Source organism: Nothobranchius furzeri, chromosome 6 (assembly GCF_043380555.1).
Source record: "Nothobranchius furzeri strain GRZ-AD chromosome 6, NfurGRZ-RIMD1, whole genome shotgun sequence".
Taxonomy (NCBI): domain Eukaryota; kingdom Metazoa; phylum Chordata; class Actinopteri; order Cyprinodontiformes; family Nothobranchiidae; genus Nothobranchius; species Nothobranchius furzeri.
In genome coordinates this window covers 46,410,875-46,431,814 of record NC_091746.1, presented here as the reverse complement: position 1 = coordinate 46,431,814, position 20,940 = coordinate 46,410,875, and the positions used below count along the sequence as shown (strand labels likewise).

The window sequence follows — 20,940 nt, the reverse complement described above, 5'->3', positions numbered from 1 at the left end:
GTTCTGCCCCTGCCCTCCTTACTGTGTTTCTCTCCTGCCCTGATTAGTCCGTATTGTTCTCACCTGTCCCTCGTTAACCTGCCCATGTTTCCCTAATTAGCCTTCTGTATTTATACCACCTGTTTTGCTCCTGTCCTTGGTCAGATTATTGTTGCTTGTAGTCCTTGTGTTTTGTTCCTGTCGTTCCCAGTCCTCCATTAAAACCATTTTACTTTTCCTGAAGCCTGCATTTTTTACCTCCTGGTCAGCTCTGCCACACATGGTCCGCCGTCATCCACACCTACAACATGACAGAATGATCTGACCCCAACCTGGACCTGTGGTGAGCTTTGTTTAATCTCCCTGGAGGATTTTTTTTTTTTTTTTACTTTTTCTCCTTTAGCGGAGGGAGATTCGGACTCAGTGTGTTTGGCACATCCTACCTGTTCTCCGGGATGGTCGAACCATTGAGGGGGTTCGGCGCATCCTACTCATTCCCGGGGTGGTCGAATTCCTTCTCCTCTCCTGCTTTCTGCCCCCTCCCGTTCTTCTCATAGAAGCCGCGGATCCTGGAGCTTCAAGGGAGTTACATCCCCTACGCACGCCATTGTTCTCCGGGGTGGTAGGGCTGGTCTCCCCGCTCTTCTCCTGCTTCCCTGCACCCAAGCCTCTGCCTGAAACCCTGCAATCGTGCTGTGCACCTGCTCTGACCGGTTGTCGAGTGCCTGCCGCCGATCCTGGTTTCCTTGCGTCGCTCCCAAAGAGCGTCCATTTCCTGGTCCACGCCTGCTGTTACAGTTCTCCGCTGGGTCCTACGCCTGCCGCTGCAGTTCTCTGCCTGGGTCCTACGCCTGCCACTGCAGTTCTCTGTGTGGGTCCCATGCCTGCTCCTGCAGTTCTCTGCCTGGGTCCCACGCCTGCTCCTGCAGTTCTCTGCCTGGGTCCCACGACTGCTCCTGCAGTTCTCCTGTGCCAAGTCAAGTTGAGTGTTCCTGTGTCGAGTCGAGTGTTCCTGTGTCGAGTCGAGTGTTCCTGTGTCGAGTTGAGTGTTCCTGAGTCGAGTCGAGTGTTTCCAGTCCTGTCCTCAGTCCAGTCGAGTGTTACCGGTCTCTTCTGTTGTGTAGCCTTGTGGGCGTCTGGTATCCGCCCTTATGGGGGGCGGGGGGGGGGGGGGGGGGATACAGTTACGTTCTGCCCCTGCCCTCCTTACTGTGTTTCTCTCCTGCCCTGATTAGTCCGTATTGTTCTCACCTGTCCCTCGTTAACCTGCCCATGTTTCCCTAAGTAGCCTTCTGTATTTATACCACCTGTTTTGCTCCTGTCCTTGGTCAGATCATTGTTGCTTGTAGTCCTTGTGTTTGGTTCCTGTCATTCCCAGTCCTCCTTTAAAACCATTTTACTTTTACTGAAGCCTGCATTTTTTACCTCCTGGTCAGCTCTACCACACATGGTCCGCCGTCATCTACACCTACAACGTGACAGTATGAAGGTCCCCATGGTGATCCAGGGGGTCAAGAGGTCGGGATGGACACTGCCTGGGCACGAAACCCATAGTGTAGCTCCAAGCACGACCCGTCTAGTGTGAGATACCTTCAGGTGACAGCAGGAAACTGGAGTATCTGTATCTGTTTTCTGAGATGTTCGGTGGATCTTAAAAGAGCCGATGTTTGATATCAATGGCACGTGTTACAGAGAGGATTTGACCTTGGGGTCAAAAGAGAGGATGGTTCCAAATGCTTGCTCACCGGTCGGCTGAACCAGGATGTATCAACTTTGACCTGTATTTATAAACTTTTGTTTATAAATTCTATAAATCTCAATTTGACAAGTTTTAAAGGCGTTACCAAAGACCTCAGAGAATCACGCCTTCACTCACCTACTTACGCTACACAATGTCCTTCCCTGGGTCGTCCATTCATTACTCACTCACATATTTAGCAACAGAACACCACTGGTGTGAGAGGTTCTCCTCTCAATAATATCACAGGAGAAACAGCCGGCTGCTACCACTTCAAGTTTAGAATAAACTACCAGAATCCCAAAAAGAAAAATGTCATGTTTTGTGTCCCTGTGGTCCCCAGCCCCCTCCAGGTTCCCCTCATGTTCCCCCTAGTTACTTCATTTGTTTTCTGCTTTCTATACGCTCAGATTATCTAGTTCGTATCTCCTTTAGTGTGTTGTGTTTTCTTCCCCATTTAGGTCATTATTTTACTTATCTTTAGATCTCCTGTGTCTTAGTTCTACAGTGTTTAGGTTTATTTTAGTTTAGCAGCCTTGTTTTGCAGGATTTAGGTCTGGTGTTCTCCCCTGCCCATTTCTGCACCACCTCTCAGTTTATTAGTCTCACCTGCACCCAATTCCCTTAATCACCCAGCCCCCGTCTTGTCTCTAAGGCCCTGTTCACACGTAGCGGGGGATCTGCCAAAACGTAGATATTTTTCTACGTTTTGGCCTGTCATCCACACGAAAACTGAGTTTTTTCACACAAAAACGGATCTTTTTAAAAACTCCGGCCAAAGTGAAGATCTGCGTTTTCTCCGTTTTGGGTGTCTGCGTGTGGACAGACAAAACCGGAGTTTTAAGGTCCGCAACGTCACTTTCCGCGACAAAAAATGCTGACATCACGTGTGCGACCTGTGTTTACACTAGCCGACATCATGGAAGCCCTCAGAGCTGCGCTCTGTCACTACCCGATCCATCAATTGTCCAAGCGCTTTCTGCTTGTTTGTTTTTGCAAGCGGAATTACTGCTCCTTGCGGAAGACCACAGACGAAGGACGAGGTTAAGAACGGGGGGAAGTACTGCCGCCTACAGGTCTGGCATGTCCTTAACAACGTATTTATCCGAGTACGTGTGGACAGTTATTTTTTTTTAATGAGGTGGTGTGGATGCAAGTTTTTGGAGGGGCGGATATTTGTTTTTAAAAAACCCCGGCTACATGTGGACTAGGCCTTAGTGTTTTGTTAGTCCATTGTCATTTGTCTGTGTGTTCGTAGCCCCCTGATTTCCAACTGCCAGTGTTTCGAGCTTTTTGAGTTTTTTCCCTCCTGTCGGTTATTTTGTATTCTAGTTGGCTCCCTTGTTTTGGAGTCTTTTGGAATTGGGTTTTTTACGTTTCTCAAAATAAAGACTTTGGTTTTTACACACCTCATCTCCTCGAGTTGTTCTGGGTTCCTGTACTTTGGGTCTCAACATGACAAAAAACACCATTTGAAGTCATGAACAGCTTGGAAGATTCACTTTACCAGCTTTAAAGAGATAATTGCGTTCATTAGAACCTAATTTCATTTATTTGTAAATTCAAGTTTATTTTTTTCAATCTATGTGCACAAAGTCTCAAATACAACAAGAATTTTCACATCAAAATTGCCCAGATCTTCTTGCTGACACCAGATTATTAACTCATCAACTCCAGCAAAAGGTGGAGAGGGAAAATCATTCAGCTTTAAAGTTAATTTAAAAAGAAGCCGGCTCCATGATATAATTCCACAGCTATGAGTATTAGCTCAACCATACTCAGCCTGCAGCATTGAGTGCTCTCAATCAAGCAGGCAGCATTCATTTCACAGCCCTGATGTTGACTTTAAAATAATAATAAAAGTCTAATTTATACACACCACCGCTGATTTATGTCGTTGCACCAAAGCTCTTAGACATAAAATCTCACATCACTTGCTGAGTTGACACGGCTGATTGCATCTTGGTGCACTGATTCAGCACAATCAGTTCAATAAAAGCAAATCAACATTTACCCTCTACACCTGTGTCAACAGAATATTATATTTGCTGCCATAATAAAATAAATAATCAAGAAAAATTACAAAAAATCAGTGACTGATTTGACTTCACATAATATATAGAATAGAATATGTGTACAGCTGATCAAAAATAAATAGACAAGAGGCAAGAGCATCTTTACATTATTATGACATTTATTGAGCAAAGGCTGCTGGGAAATAGTTGATGATGAGTAAAGTCATGGGACTGCAAACAGTAGCACCTCATTTATTTCTGTAATTAAATTCAAGTCCATTCTATGCGTACATGAATGCATGTTCCTATGCATGTACAGGTATATTTGTTCTGTTGCACTCGGTAAACATAACAGACACAGATAAAAAGCATGTTTAAGGCTGGGAGTTTCATCAGGGTCATTAAGCTGTAACTGCTTCAGTTACTGGATGTTTGTGGTTGATGTTTTCATCGTGTCGCTGCTCCTCTTCGTCTCCACCCCATTTTTTGTATTTATTGTTTGCTTCTGTTTTGGCTCAGATGGCAACATCACGTGTCAAGTAAGGCTTTGTCAGTAGAGTGCATGTCTGCGCCGGGGACCCTCCGCCTGGCCTTCTCCACCCCACCTGCTGCGGTTTAAACTCAAAAATCAAACCAAGGCCCCTAAAATTCATTCTCCCCCCACTCGTATAACATGTGTAGCTTTTATGTCGTCACCCTCGTAATGGTGCGTTTTCCTACCAAACATACAGAGAAGAGGGGAAACTACTCCACTCCACCTCCCAGAGCTAGCATGCAGAGACCCCGTCTACCCCTCCCTTCGTGGAACCCCTGAGCTCACCTTGAAAAAGCAGATAGAAAGAAAGGTTAAAATGTCTCGGTCGCTTGCTCCTCGCCTCTTCAGCAGCAAAGCCCGTTTAAAGCTTTCACTCAACATGCATGTTTGAACTTTAGATTTTGGCTTCTCTCTAGGATTTGTTTTCAGAGTGGTTGTCATTGTTACATCGCTCTAGCTGTATGGTTTTCTTTATGTTTGGTGATTGCTTGTGTTTTCCTCCTCCTGCCCCCCACCACCTCCCTGTTGCTCTACTGCTTCTTCCACCTTTTCCTGCTGTTTGGTTCCTGCTCAGTCGGCCTCTGTCACCTGCTTGATGGACTGAGTTGAGTGCTTCTCCATCTTCTTTGTGGAGACCAGCTTCTCCTGCAGCACCTCCTCAGACTCCTTAACAGTTTCTGTCACTGTGATGGACTTGGTGACGTGCTGGGACCCGTCTTCTCCTGTGGTGATTGTCTCCACAGTCTTGGTGATGACTACTTTCTGGCTACTATCCTCCTTCATAGGGCTCTCGTCTACGCCGTTGGCGATCATGTCGTCTTTCTTCTCCTCCTCTGGGCTGCTCTTGTCTACATCACCGTTCATGGCAACATCTTTCTTTTCTACCTTCTTTACCTCTGTTGGGTCACTTTTCTTCTCTGATTTGTCTTCCTTTGGATCCTCAGGTTTGATGGTTTGGGTATTGGGGGACTCAGTTTTAGGGGAGCTAGGCTTAGGGGATTCAGGCTTGGGTGAGCCTTCTTTAGGAGATTCAGCTTTAGGGGTGTCTGGTTTAGAAGAATCTGACTTTGGAGATTCAGACTTGGGGGAAATCGCTTTTGGGGATTCAGACTTGGGGGAAATCGCTTTTGGGGATTCAGACTTGGGGGAAATCACTTTTGGGGATTCAGACTTGGGGGAACTCAGTTTTGGGGATTCAGACTTGGGGGAACTCAGTTTTGGGGATTCAGACTTGGGGGAAATCACTTTTGGGGATTCAGACTTGGGGGAAATCGCTTTTGGGGATTCAGACTTGGGGGAAATCGCTTTTGGGGATTCAGACTTGGGGGAAATCACTTTTGGGGATTCAGACTTGGGGGAAATCGCTTTTGGGGATTCAGACTTGGGGGAAATCACTTTTGGGGATTCAGACTTGGGGGAACTCAGTTTTGGGGATTCAGACTTGGGGGAACTCAGTTTTGGGGATTCAGACTTGGGGGAACTCAGTTTTGGGGATTCAGACTTGGGGGAAATCGCTTTTGGGGATTCAGACTTGGGAGAACTTGGTTGTGGGGATTCAGACTTGGGGGAACTTGGTTTTGGGGATTCAGATTTAGGAGAACCAGGCTTAGGTGAATCAGACATGGGGGATTCAGGTTTAGATTCTTCTGCTTTAGGTGCCTCTTCTTTGCTCACTTCAGGCTTTGCAGCTTCGGTTTTAGGAGCTTCAGACTTTGCTACAACTTTTTCTGATTTGTCTTCTGCTTTCTCATCTTTTCCTTTCTCCTCATCAGCCTCTTTTTCTTTTCCAGCATCATCCTTTTCCTCTGTCTCATCCCCACCTTTAGCTGCTTCATCACTGCCTTTTTCCTCTTCCTGATCGCCGCCCTCCTCTTCAGCAGTAGCCTCTTGTTCAGCAGCAGCCTCCTCTTCCTCCTCCTCTCCGGTGCTGCCCTCCTTGTGTCCTCCCGTCTCTTTAACAGGAGATGCTTTCGACTCTGGAACTTTGGATGACAACACTGTCTCCTCAACTTCCTCCTCCTCTCCTCCTTCTCCCTCTTCATCACTTTCATCTGCCTCATCCACCTTTTCACCTTCATCTTCTCCCTCCCCTTCTTCTCCTCCTTCGTCTTCCTTCTCTTCTTCCTTATCACCTTCTCCCTCTCCCTCTTCTCCTTCCTCACCATCCTTTTCATCTTCCTCCTCATCTTTAGTAGGTGTACTAGCGCTAACTTTAGCTTCGGTGGCAGCTACAACTTCCTCTTCCTCACCTCCCTCCTCTCCCTCTGCTTCTTCAATCTCCCCCTCCCCATTTTCCTCTTCCACCTCCTCCCCCTCCTGTTCCTCCTGTCCACCTTCTCCTGGAGTGGCAGAAAGCTCATGAGCAATCTCTGCTAGGGCCTCATCGAGGTCAGACTTGTCATCCTCCACCCTCGTCTCCTCGATGATCTCCTCCACAAACTTGTGTTGCACTTTCAGCTTTGGGGGCTCAGATTTAGATTTGGAGCTTTTAGATGAAGTGACAGCCTGGCGATAAGGGAAAGTACTGAAGTGGGTCTCCTCACCCTCTAGAAGTTTCCTGGTGGGGACATGAAATGAGCTCAGTGCTGTGTTAATCCTCAGTTTTTACCAAAATCCTGAAAACCGTTTGCTAATTTTTCTTTGAACCCCCACCTGTATGCAGCAATTTCGATGTCCAAGGCCATCTTGACATTCAGCAGGTCCTGGTACTCACGAAGATGACGAGCCATCTCCCACTTGGTGCTCTTGAGTTCATTATCCAGCTGGTGGATTGTCTCCTGGGAAACACACAGCATGGGTGGTTAAGTTCACATAAATCAGTACATTTCCAGCTTAATTCAGTGATTTCATGCAGCATCTCTTAAAACAAACTCATTTTTTCTATCCAAACATTTACTGCAGTAAACCTCTTCCTGTTTTGTGCCAACTAGAGTCAAGTTAATGTAGTCTGATGTAATTATTTGGTCTGGAGATGCCGAATGTCCCTGTTTCAAGGGCAGCCCCCGCCCCAAAATCTCAGTGGTGTAATGAAATGACAGAACCAATGCAGGCATCGACCCATGCTTCTGACTCAGCAAGAAAGAAGGGAAAGGAGCTAGAGTGCACACTGCAGCGTCTCCCTTTAACCATTTGTTAACTCCTGGAACTCCCTCAGAAAACGAGCAAAGTCATGTTGCAGCTAAGCATTAAGGAGCCAAAGCAATCTGTTTTTTCACTGTTGTGTTTTACAATAAGCTGCGCCATCAAAATAAAACCTTTTTGGTTCCCAAATCCTGTATTTATGTCTGAAACACGTTAATATAATAAATTCTTATAGATATGTTTTAATCTTTTCATATCACTCAGACCGTTTTAACGCACGGCTGCCTCTGGAATTGCCCTCCCCCCCGGCCCTCACCTGCAGGCTGGCCAGGTCGCTGTTGTGGCGGTCCTCGATGTCATTCAGCTGCCGCTCCAGGGACTCCCTCATCCCCCGGACGGACTCCAGCTCCACAGTCTTGGACTGCAGCTGGCGCCGGTAGTCGGCTATCTCGTCCCGGGCGGACTTTATGGCGTCCTTGTTCTGCTCCGCAGCGTCGGTGAGCTTGGTGTAGCGGCACATGAACCAGTTCTCCACCTGCTGCAGGTTCTGGTTGGAGTGGCCCTCAAGCTCGCAGCGGATCTCTCGGAGAGCCTCGGTGATGTCCGCCTTCTGGAGGTCCTTCCTCTCCACGGTCACCTGAGACGCCTGGATCTGCGCGATGAGATCGCTCACCTCCTCCTCGTGGTTGTTGCGAATGAAAGCGATCTCATCCTGCAGCGACTGAACTTTCTTCTCCAACTCGGACTTCATCAACTCCGAGTCGCCGGTGTCCTTCTTCAGGACGCGGATTATGGCTTCTGTCTCTTCGCGGATCCGGGCTTCCTCCTCGAAGCGGTCCCTGAGCCGCTGGATGTCCTCCTCGATGTGGTCGGTGTCCAGCTGGATCTGCGCCTTGTCCCGGTGGATTTGCTCCAGCACGGAGCGCAGCTCCTTCAGCTCCTCGTCATAGAGGTCGTCCAGCTGGGAGCGTGACACCTGCTTCTGCCGCAGTGCCTGGATCTCCGCCTCGATCTGCTTGTTCTGCTGCTCCAGGTAGTGCACCTTGTCGATATAAACAGCGAAGCGGTCGTTGAGCCCCTGAAGTTGCTCCTTCTCATTAGATCGCTTGTAGTCACCGTTAAGGATGGAGGTCTGACTGTAATCAACGCTGTCGGCTGAGGAGAGCACCGTGGGGTTGTAGGCTCGGGACACCGGCACGTTGACGCTCCTCTTATAGGACGTGGTCAGGGTGGAGCCCGGGCTTGCCCGGGACCAGGACTGGGAGCGAAAACCGCTGGAAGGGGTGCCGGCGGGGCGGCCGTAGCCGTAACTGGTTGTTCTGGTATCCATAACTCTCCTGAAGGGACTTCCTATCGTGTCCAACGGGTAACTCATCCGGTCAGAGGATGTGCGCTAGAATGAATGGGACGGTGCTGGATCTGCAGGCGTGTGTGTGGGTATGTGTGTGCGCCAGGTGGAGGGGTGTATGGCTTTCACAGCGACTGAGACCTGCGCTGTCTGTTCCTTATATAGCCGAGGTTCTGTTGCTAACAGGGCAAGTCCAGGCAGTTTTGTTTCGTCTTTCAGGGAAGGGAGGGGAGAGAAGGGGAGGGGAGGGAGCGTCCCCCTCAAGCCGTCTGCTGATGGTCCAGTTCAGTCTGAACCCTGTGGCCTGGAGGAGCCACCACGGGAGTCTCATTTAAAGTGAACACACTAGGTCTAGATATGGTTTTAAAAATGATCAGTCACCCGGTGAGTTGACGGAGGGGTGATTATCCTCCAATGTTTCAGCACCACGGACAGTGACACGCTGCTGCCTCCGGGCAGGGCGGATAGATAAATAGTCAGGGTGGCCAAGGTACCATTTGGGAGTGAGGGGGGCAGTGTTTAGAGTCTTTGTTAAAGTGCATGTCAAGTGTGCCTCAGAGTCTTACCCCACCCACGTATCAATTTTGAAAACTGCAACATTAGTAGGCGTTGCCTGGAGGACCGAGAGGGCGGAGCCGTGGCAGTGACGAAGAGACGGCTAACTAGACGAAGCTAGCTCCCTTCACTCTGAGCAGTCAGAAGTGGAGGACGTTTCTCCCCCTCCTTACCCAGACACTCGAGAAGAAAGGGACCAAGTCTATTTGGAGGAGACAAGCGGACATGAGCCTTATTGTTTTGAGCTTGTGAGTTGCCTGAAATTACTGGAACCGACCCAACAGACCCATCTCTGAACGTAAGTAGCCGTTAGCCATAGCATTGGATTAGCTGCAGGGTTTGTCTCCATGGCCCCAAAAAGCTAGTATTCAGCATGTTTTAGAGATTTATCTGCATCAACACACCTGGTTTTAATCAGCAACAAACAGCTGAGCTGCTTAACAGCTTATCTAACCTGTTAAAGCAGGAAAATCCACTGAAACGTGCTGGATAGCAGCTCTCCAGGAGATCTGGGCTCAAGCTAGTCTGCTGCATAAAGTTATGAAAATATACCATGAGAAAATTATTCTGTAATGTGTTCAGCCCATTAAAACTGCCCTGATTTCATTATTTATTTACTGATACTAGCTGCTCTTGGTTGCAGGTGATCCTCTGGTGTCTGCAGCTGGTCTCCTGCTGATGTCGTCGGGATCAGGAACTTCCAGAAGAATGTGCCTTTCAATGACTCTTTCCCCCTTATTTGTTATATTAATTAAATAAATCTCAATTTATATATTTCCTGTTTTTGTTCATGTCCATAAATACTTAAACATGCTTGAAATTAAAACGAGCTTTTAACAGTGAGGTGCTAGTTTAGTTCATCACAATAGAGCTAGTTAAACATGCGACAATGTGATAATTCAATTAATGTAATTTATAAATATCCATTAAAATATCAAAACTGGAATCAAAATGAGATATTTGGCAGCACAAAAAACTTGTCAAACACAATATTTATTATAATAATTGTAGGCAGACAGGAGACAGAGCTGATGGAGGTTCTCAGTCATCGAAGGATGGCTGAAGGCTTTCCAGGAACAGGAGATGTGGTGTTGTCTCTTCTCTCTCTATTCTGCCAGATGAGCTGATAGGTTACAGGTGTGTGAGGACATCCTCATGCTGTCATATCCAGATGACAGAGTTATCAGGTGATCAGCCAGGCTAATGATGAGATGCAGAAAGAAAACAAATCATGCAGAAAGAAAACAAATCCAGGACAGTGTACAGTAATAAAAATAATATGTGGTGTTGCTTACCTTATGTGCTCTTATAGAGTTATTAACGTGTGCCTGCCTCATGGTGTAGAGTCCATATTTTGCTGAGTGTCCTGCAGTAATGCAGGTTATTAGTTAATTTACTTTTGATAGCAAAAACAAAATATTTAATTTAAAAGTTATTTACCAGGTGAATCAGCTCACACGTCACCACCTGGTGGTGACCACCAAGTGTCACAGGGCCAGAATCAGTAGCCTCCTTCATGATGTAATCACATACTTATTTAATTGTTAATATCTTAAAAATTCAGAAATGTTTTAATTTTTTTTTACCTTGAACAGTTCACTGAGCTTGCACTGTCACTGAGGTGGAAGCTGGAATCAACAGCAGACACCTCACACCGTGGTCTTTTCAGGAGGTGTGGATGCTCTGGGACCTTCTGGAAGATGAATTTCTGTCATGGTCCCTGTGTCACAAGACACTGAGGCTGTGAGCTCTATAAAAAACAAAGAAGCAGCACATTTATGAACGTTTAAAAGAGCATAAAATCACGTGTAACAATCTGTAAAACAAATTAAAACTAGAAGGTAATAAAATGTTTACATAGAAGATTATTAAAAATAATTCACCTTTGCTACGGGTAACACCACGTCAGCCTGGACAAGTGCATTCTTGCAGATTACTAAATCAGTCTGACAGCCAGTGTCTTGGGTAGATTTAGCCTGAAAAAAAATAGAAGCAGATTGATGTTTATAAAGTCAGATAAAATACAAAAGAAACTGTCCCATATAGGCGCTTTATAACATTCCTAGTGTGTGATGTTATTATAAAGTAAAAGTCAGTCACATATGATGTGGAGACCCTGAAATGCGACCTCCTGAACAGAATTCCTCACGGAACCGGGTCACGCTGTGCTGGATTTCACGCTGTAATGATGTCTGTCAACTAGTGCTGCGTCAGTTTAGAGTCACTGTTGCTGAATTACCGACTGACACAAAAACAACCCGAATTTTCTCTGAGCCTGACAGTCATGTGGACCGTTTTGTCGGCCAGGGCTTCGAGATATGTTCCGATTCGCCGCTGATTCTAACCTTACATCCCGTTCCACATTTTGTGAACTTGACAAAATAGCCCGAAGGCAGTGCAGACTGATATTAGCTAAATGGAGTGAACCACGTCTCTCAAACTTTGCATTTAGGTAGGAAATTGTCTTTAGAAGATGTTAAAACTTTTATTTAGCTTACTCACCTCAGACTGTAGCCCGTCATGGTGGGGGAGCAGAGTCGGTGGGCTGTATCTAAATCGCGGAAGAGCCACGGTGGGCACAGCCTCCCTCTTGGAACGGAGACGTGCAGAATCGCGGGTAAAATGCTGGTTGCAAACTACAGCACCAGGCGGGAGCTGAATCTTTTCCAGACACGCAACCACTGGCGCCTAATTTCTAAGTCCAGCGGAAAGGAGTGCAACCCGACAGAGCTCCGCAACCATACTACACTACACCATCTCACCATGCTAACACGATATGGAGCACTAAACCCGAACTACTTTCCTAATTACACTAACAGCCAAACAGTAACTAAACTACAATATCCAACAGCCAAGCTAACACTAAATAAGTATGTATAACACTAAAAGCTATGCTAAAGACTAGGATATGCTAATGCTATATGCTAATGCTGAACTACGGCTAGCCTCCTACACTCTCATGCAAATCCAACTCCCAACTCGCCACAAGGCGTGGCCGAGACTCCCGATGCTTTTATAACGTTGACACAGAGCTGCTACGTAGTACTCTACTGGATTACGTAGTATCTTACTCTTTAGCCATTGGCTAAAATTTATTCAAAATGAGTCAAATTCTATGTTTTAAGCTGAAGGTGGAGCTATACTGTGGTATTTAGGCAGAATTTTTAATTTTTTAAGAAAATGCACCAAAATGCTAAAATAATGAATACACACATTTAAAACACTATTAGACACTCATTTATACAGTTCATCAACAAAAAAAAGTTAATTTAGACGTTACTTGCTCTTTAAAACGTTTACTTTAAGACACACAGAGTACTGAATTTTCTATCTAACCAAACATTTGAAAATGTGCAATTAATCTAAGATTAGGTTTAATTGAACATAAAGGAAGGAAGTGTATCCTGTGTGTAAATATGTGCACTAATGAATCTGAAAACAAATTAAGTACAATGATATTGTATTTGTAATTATTCTGAAAAAAATATAGAGGAAATCAAATTTCTGGCAATGTTTTTTTAAATGTGCACTCATCACATATTCTGATCACAAACAATGTAAACCAACTAAACAACCAATTTGAAATGGGCTTCATTATATTAATTTACATCAAAGGAGTTAAAAATGCAAGTTAATTCTCAAAATTGCAGTTTTTACTAAAATCATGGGACATTCAAAAAATTTATATCAGAGGATATTGTCACGCTGAGGGGATGGTTAGGACCCAAAATGCAGATACCCAGGCAAAAAGAGACAGGTGATGATATATAAAGTAAAAATCATTTTATTGCAGGATGAAACAAAATTAAATCCAAAAAGGCACCGAGCCAAAAATCCAAAAATCCAAAACCCAGGTGAATGGAACAAAAGCTCACCTAGAGCACAAGAACTCGAGAACAAGACACTAAAGCTCACACAGAGCACCAAAACAACATTGACAAACAACAATGAACCGACAAGACAATGAGAAACAGACAGGAATTTAAAGACTGGGGCATAATGGGAGGCAGATGAGCTGCAGGTGTGTGGGGAGAGAACCAGGTGAAGGCAATAGCTAATCAGGGAGGAGGAGCAGGAAGGAGCAGGAGAGGATACCGGACCTGACTGGAGAAGTACACACACACACACACACACACACACACACATGCATACATACACACACACACAGCTGGAGAAGGACACACACACACACACACACACACACACACACACACACACACACACACACACACACACACACACACACACACACACACACACACACACACTAAGCTGGGAAATGACACACACACACCAAGCTGGGGACAAAGAGGCTGGGGCTATGACTGGAGGGGCTGGGGATGACCTGAAAGGCTACAAACAGATGGCACATAAATGAGATGCAGACAAAGGACACATGAGGGCGCTAAGAGGCACAAAAGGGGAATCTAAAGAGGGATGGAGGACAGCAGGAGACACATGGGGAAAGACGCAGACACAGACCATGACAGATAAATATGTATATATATATATATATATATATATATATATATATATATATATATATATATATATATATATACATAGTAAATGGCCTCTATTTGATATAGCATCTTCTAAAGTTCTACAGCTCCCCAAGGCACTTTACAGCACCATCAATCATTCACCCATTCAGATGCTGATAGTGATAAGCTACGTTGTAGCCACAGCTGCTTAGGGAGCACTGACAGACACAACACCAGCAAGTAAGGAGGGTGAAGGGTCTCGCTCAAGGATACAACAACTGTGACAGACTGAGGGAGACTCGAGCCTGCAACCCTCCGTTTATGGGGAGGGCACTTTACTCCTCTGCCCCCATTGCCCCATACATATACAGCACATTGAAGAAAATAAGATATATTTATTTCTTTATAGGTACCAAAAGATGTCATTGAGAATACAGTAGATCTTTCTACAAAGCAATTAGTTAATAAGGTCAGCACCGTCATAAAATCACATTGTCATTGTTGGTGCCAAAGTGTAGACGAAGGTGGCAGAGAGCTGGAATAAAGCAACTATTTAAATAATGAAAATAAAAAGCTGACATGGCAGGAGGGAGTAAAAACTAATCATAATGATATCACAAAATAAAAAGAACTACAGAAAGCAGTCGGAGAGGGCTATTGTAGCTTGGTCGTGGATGACCACTGCCCTGCATGTTTTAGCTGTTTCCCTGCTCTAAACATCTGGTTTAATGATTGAATCACCTCAGTTTATCCTCAAGTTCTTCAGCAGCTTGTTAGTCACCCACTGATTCAAACCAAGTGTGTTGGTGCAAGGAACCTTCAGAAAAATGCTGCTGGTCCTCCAGTACCAGCATTGAATAGGATGACGAATGAGTGATGGTAGCTGGACTAATCACTATGCATTAAGAAATGAGCGACTAGGAGCTGAAGGAAACCATGAATGGACAGTGGGAGGGTTAAAAAACACAACCAAATAAGCAAAGTACAATTTAATGTATTTAAATGTAATGTATTTAAATGTAATGTATTTCATCAGGGCCTGGATCTTTTCGTCTAATTTTTCTGATGACACATAAATTATACATGTTTAGGTTAAAACATTTTAGTTAAACTTTAGTGAAATAAATTCAAAATTCAACTATTTACATGTAAAAATTGTAGATTTTTCCTTTCAAATTTGATTGGTAAGACACACATGAAAACGTTCAGAGTTAAATATTTTGGCGAGCTTTTATATGTGCCTGTTTTCATATCCACACACCAATGTTTTTCACTTGTGGGATGGTATTAGGTGTGTGACTTACATGGAGTTTATGGGTTATCCATATATTTTTTGTAAATTTTTATTTTGATCCTCATGATTTAGTTAGAAATAATGCACCTCACATAAGTGTCTGTTTTCTACACTTAAGAACACCGAAGCTGCTGGTTAGTGATATTCTCAGTCCCTACACCCCCAGCAGCTCCCTGAGGTCCAGTGACCAAAGCCTACTGGTTGTGCAGCACCAGTCTAAAGACCAAAGGTGACAGATCATTTGCTGCTGTGGCCCCCAGCCTCTGAACTCTCTCCCTCTGAGCCTGAGATCAGTGGACTCAGTGGTCTCCTTTAAAATGCAGCTGAGAACTCACCGGGTCAGGCTGGATTACATGTGATCTCCTGTTTATCCTCCTCTTCCTCACTAGCTTCTCTTCATGCTGCTTTACCTGTTAATTCTGTTTCTTTTGGGTTATATATATATATATATATATATATATATATATATATATATATATATATATATATATATATATATATATATATATATATAATTTCATTCTCATTTTATAACCTTAATTTTTATTTTCTTGCTGTTAATTAAGATTCTCAAATTCAAACTAAAATTTTGAATTCCTTGTTGCTACCTCCTCTTTGGCATTCATGTGCAAACATTCATGTAGCAGAAACCATCAGGCCAAGTTCAGATTCCTCATGAGACATAAAGGCATGCAGATAATGAGAGAGTGAGAGGGCTGGTCAGACAGAAACGTCTCTTTTATAAGACAGACCATCATTACAGAGTGATAAATCCGAATTTCTGGGTCTCGTAAATGCGGCAAAGAGCAAAGGGGAAAGGTGATAAAACTCGATTCTGATGCGCTTAGCCTCGTAGTAATATTGCCACATGAGTCCCTTACCTCTGATGGCTAAATGCATGTCAGCCCCGTTAATCCTTTTGGAGTGACTGTGGGCGGTCCCCCCAACAAAAGAGGGTGGTCGACTTAGTGACGTATACTACACACCCAGTGCTGGCCGGAAGGGATATAAACACAGATAAACATGGCATCTCACTAGTATCTTTCAACCACCAACAACATGGCAAACTGGACGGACGCGGAGACCATGTAGCTTTTGGCCGTGTGAGCGGACAAACTAATTAGCCGCCTTTTTACGGGGACGTGAGAGAAAGCCAGCTGTTTGACAGAGTGGTGAAAATACTGGCTGAGCGAGGTGTCAAGCGGGACAAAAACCAGGTCACATCAAAGCTAAAGGTCCTGAAAAAGAAATTTCATCAGTCTGACGTGTCTTCCGTGTAACGATGTAACCCTGTACGTCACATGTGGACGGGCTGCCCAGCGACCTCCCTTTATCCCATCTTGGTTTGAGAGGTGCCTGATGGCAGTTTATTCTAGCTTCAGCTTTGCTACTAGCCTGGCAAGCCAGACTAAATAAATGTATTATTTAGTCTGGCCATGCTCCATTGACGGCTCTCGGTTGTGGGGCGGGTTCTACCGTTGTCTTTCAAATGATCTCCGCATTCCACTGGACAATGAATGTGACAAACTCTTGTTTAACTCTGTTGCATCATCCCACCCACCAGGCATATAGAGTGCCCTGATTGGCCCACAAAGCGGATAAAGCTCTGTGATTTGTTCACTAAGCAGATAGAGCACTATGATTGGCCCACCATTATGGACCAATCACAGCTCTTTATGTGTTTGAAACCCCTCTAGAGAGCTGTGATTGGCCAGCCAGAGTCCTGGTAGGAGCTGCTGAGGTTCCAATGGAGCATGCCTAGACCATTCTTTGCAAAGCAAGAATTTGGTCTAGTTCACTAGGCTACTTTGCTACTATAAATGCCAAAATCCTCCCCAGGGAGTCGCGGCAAATCCCGTTTTGCAAACGCTATGGTCTTATAAAACAACTAAAGAGAGAGAAAGGATCACAGTGACTTTGTCATCTTGTGTCTATTTTAAGCTCTTTTAAATTTCAAGAATTACTCCACTTCACCCACAGTCTCACAGCCTGCTGATTTTTCCACGTCCTTCATCATCGTCTCATGACTTTTATCAATCAAATCTTTGCTACCAGTTGCAGGATTTCAAGCCCTGTTATTTATTTATTTATTTTTTGCACATCTGCATTTGTTTTGGCTTGCAGCGGTGACGTGATGCACACAATGTGATGAGGGTGTGTGGGTTCAACATCAGCTGTGTGCTGCAGTGCACTGCAGAAGAGCTGGACTGTCTTCAAAAGGCAATGCAGCAGAAACTGGCTCTAACAGTTGAATGAGCCCATCCCAGTCAGTGTCAGTCAGTCCTTCTCTGAAACCTGCAAATACACATCCACAACGTCCGAGTGTACAGAGTGGCATCCTTGATGAAAAGGGTCAAAGACAAATACCTTTGAGTGCAACACAATGTGTGGGCTGCAACGTCAGCATGGCCTTTAATTCAGTTATTGTAACTGGTGCAAATGGATAATTGAGTGATCTAAGTTTGGACAAAAGGAGAATGGTTCTGGAACACACAGCCTAACAACTTCACTCAAATTGTGTCTCTAAACCTGTTTCTGCTACACAAAACCTCAGATTTCTTTGGGTGGGGGAGGGTGGGGTGTGTGTGGGGGGGTGGGGGGTGGGGTCAGGCATATGCTAAAGTTTTCAAAACACATACTCATATTCTACTAAGAAAATGTTGAGATTAAAGTTTTGTAAGAAACATTTCCTGACCAGCATTACTCAGACAAGCTAGTAGCTCGTCTGCCTGGTCAAAACTAACCTCTAATTCTCCAAACTGAGGTTGTTCAAAGAGATGAATACAAAAGCTGTTATTTGTATTTTTCATTGACGGAAAAACCCTGTAAAAGACCTCAACGATCCCTTTAAGATGTCAGACGTACTTGCAAAATTCAAGAGAAGCTTTCAAAAGGCCACATAATTGTTTGCTGACCCACAAGTGCCTCAATTTCTGCTTCGGTGAAATTCCGTTTCCTTGATCTGTGGTCACCATCACTGATGGTGGAAAGCTGCAACAAGCCGGCTTATGAATATGAATGAGATCCACAAGGCACTTTGCATTGACCATTTATGGCAGAAAGTGGGCGTGTTGAGGCCGGGATGTGATCAAAAAACAACTGTGCACATTCCTGGATAATTTCTGATTTATAAAGCGCAGATTGCGTGAAGCTGTGAGTACTCCATGTTTTATAGGTCACAAACCTACTTGGCGTAAGTACTTTTTTTTTAATTTGCTGAGATTAAGTACAGTTTTATTTAGGATTCTATGCAATGTTTTATAAATGAGACCCCAGCTCCTTCCATGGAAATGACTGGAACCCTGTCCTTATTTAAATAAATGCATGATAAGAAAAGAAAAAAATCTCCTCCTCCTTGAACCGTCATCTTATCGTGGTGGAGGAATTTGAGTGCCCTAATGATCATAGGAACTATGTTGTCTGGGGCACTTTGTGCGTCTGGTAGGGTCTCCCATGACAAATTGGTTTTAGGTGAAGGGTGAGACAAAGAACGGTTCAGAGGGTCTTTCATGGATGTACAATCAAAGAGTCGGAGTACCCGGCCCAGAGGGTTACAGGGGTCCCACCTTGGAGCCAAGCCTGGGGTTGGGGCCCGTGAGCGAGCGCCTGGTGGCCGGGCTTTCGCCCATGGGGCCCGGTCGGGCCCAGCCCGAACCGGATACATGGGCTCATCCAACTGTGGACCCACCACCCGCAGGACGTGCATAAAGGGTCCGGTGCAGTGTGGATCGGGTGGCAGACCGAGGCGGGAGACTTGGCGGTCCAATCCCCCGACAAGGAAACTGGTTTTTGGGGCCTGGAACGTCACCTCGCTGTTGGGGAAGGAGCCGGAGCTTGTGGCAGAGGTTGAGCGGTACCAGCTAGATATAGTCAGACTCACCTCAACACATAGCATTGGCTCTGGAACCCAAGTCCTTGAGAGGGGTAGGACACTCTCCCTTCCTGGAGTTGCTCCGGGTGAGAGGCGGAGGGCTGGGGTTGGCTTTTTGTTAGCCCTAAGACTCTCTGCCTGTGTGTTGGGGTTTACCCCGGGGGACGAGAGGGTAGCCTCCCTGCGCCTTCGGGTCGGGGAACGGGTCCTGACTGTTGTTTGTGCTTATAGACCAAATATCAGTTCAGATTACCCACCCTTTTTGGAGTCCCTGGGACGAGTAGTGCTCCATCAGGGGATGCCATTGTCTTGCTGGGTGACTTCAATGCTCATGTGGGCAATGACAGCATGACCTGGAGGGGTGTGATTGGGAGAAATGGCCCACCTGATCTGAACTCGAGTGGTGTTTTGTTATTGGACTTCTGTGCAAGCCGCAGTTTGGCCATAACGAACACCATGTTCAAACATAAGGATGCCCATTGGTACACTTGGTACCAGGGCAGCCTAGGTCGCAGGTCGATGATAGACTTTGTAGTCGTATAATGTGACTTGTGGCCGTATGTTTTGGACACCCAAGTGAAGAGAGGAGTGGAGCTGTCAACTGATCACCTGGTGGTGAGTTGGATCAGATAGCAGGGGAAGATGCCGCATAGACCTGGCAGACCCAAACGCATAGTAAGGGTCTGCTGGGAACGCCTGGCAGAAGAACCTGTCAAGACGGACTTCAGCTCCCACCTCGGGCAGAGCTTTGACCGCATCCCGAGAGCAGTGGGGGACATTGACTCAGAGTGGGCCTTGTTCCACTCTGCGATTGTTGAGATGGCTGTTGCTAGTTGTGGTTGCAAGGTGGCCGGTGCCATTCATGGTGGTAACCACCGTACCCGCAGGTGGACACCAGAGGTTCGGGGAGCAGTCAGGCTTAAGCAGTAGGCCTACAGGGCGTGGCTGGTCTGTGGGTCTCCGGAGGCAGCAGACAGGTACCGGATAGCCAAGCGGGGTGCAGCAGTGACAGTTGCCGAGGCAAAATCTCGGGCGGGGGAGGAGTTTGGTGAGGCCATGGAGAAAGACTACCGATAGGCTCCAAAGAGGTTCTGGCAAACTGTCCGGCGCCTCAGGAGAGGGAGGCAGCAACTCGCTCACACTGTTTACAGTGGGGATGGGGAGCTGCTGACGTCAACTGGGGTGATAGTCAGATGGTGGAAGGAATACTTTGAGGAGCTCCTCAATCCCACCTACGCACATTCCGAGGAGGAACCAGAGCCGGGAGTCCTGGGGATGCACTGTCCAATCTCAGGGGCAGAAGTTGCTGAGGTAGTCAAACAACTACACAGCGGCAGAGTCCCGGGTGTGGATGAGATTTGTCCTGGGTATCTCAAGGCTATGAATGTTGTAGGGCTGTCATGGTTGACACGTCTCTGTAACATTGCGTGGTCATCGGGGGCAGTTCCTGTGGAGTGGCAGACCGGGGTGGTGGTCCCCATCTTTAAGAAGGGTGACCTGAGGGTGTGTTCCAACTATAGGGGGATCACACTCCTCAGCCTCCCTGGAAAGGTCTACTCCAAGGTACTGGAGAGGAGGGTCCAATCGATAGTTGAATCTCAAATTGGGGAGGAGCAATGTGGTTTTCGTGGAACTGTGGACCAGCTCTATACCCTTGCAAGGGTGATGGAGGGGGCATGGGAGTTTGCCCAACCAATCCACATGTGTTTTGTGGATTTGGAGAAGGCTTATGACTGTGTCCCCAGGGGCACCCTGTGGGGGACGCTCCAAAAGTATGGGGTGGGTGGCTTTCTGTTAAGGGCCATTCAGTCCCTTTACCAGAGGAGCGTGAGTTTGGTCCGCATAGCCGGTAGTAAGTCGGACCTGTTCCCGGTGAGGGTTGGACTCCGCCAGGGCTGCCCTTTGTCACCGGTTCTGTTCATTACCTTTATGGACAGAATTTCTAGGTGCAGCCGTGGTGTGGGGTGTGTCGAGTTTGGTGGCAGGAGAATCTTGTCTCTGCTTTTTGCGGATGATGCGCTCCTCCTAGCTTCATCCAGC

General features: G+C 46.0%; 1 protein-coding gene and 2 long non-coding RNA genes across 3 annotated transcripts; 1 reads left to right on the top strand and 2 right to left on the bottom strand.

Annotated features, from left to right (window-relative positions):
* Positions 1-4,820: 4,820 nt before the first annotated feature.
* nefma (neurofilament medium chain a) lies at positions 4,821-8,867 on the bottom strand. Its single transcript, XM_015976827.3, has 3 exons — positions 7,665-8,867; positions 6,920-7,044; positions 4,821-6,824 (listed from the first exon to the last, which is right to left on the bottom strand). The coding sequence occupies exons 1-3, from the start codon at positions 8,721-8,723 to the stop codon at positions 4,838-4,840; spliced, it is 3,171 nt and encodes a 1,056-aa protein (XP_015832313.3). The 5' UTR covers positions 8,724-8,867; the 3' UTR covers positions 4,821-4,837.
* A 546-nt stretch (positions 8,868-9,413) lies between these two features.
* LOC139070314 (uncharacterized) lies at positions 9,414-10,023 on the top strand. The gene is made up of 2 exons (XR_011520853.1): positions 9,414-9,549; positions 9,895-10,023. It is a non-coding gene; the product is annotated as an uncharacterized lncRNA (long non-coding RNA).
* Positions 10,024-10,225: 202 nt separating this feature from the next.
* Positions 10,226-11,987, bottom strand: LOC139070313 (uncharacterized). Its single transcript, XR_011520852.1, has 6 exons — positions 11,754-11,987; positions 11,135-11,227; positions 10,838-11,001; positions 10,692-10,763; positions 10,547-10,617; positions 10,226-10,451 (listed from the first exon to the last, which is right to left on the bottom strand). It is a non-coding gene; the product is annotated as an uncharacterized lncRNA (long non-coding RNA).
* Between the last annotated feature and the right edge of the window lie 8,953 nt (positions 11,988-20,940).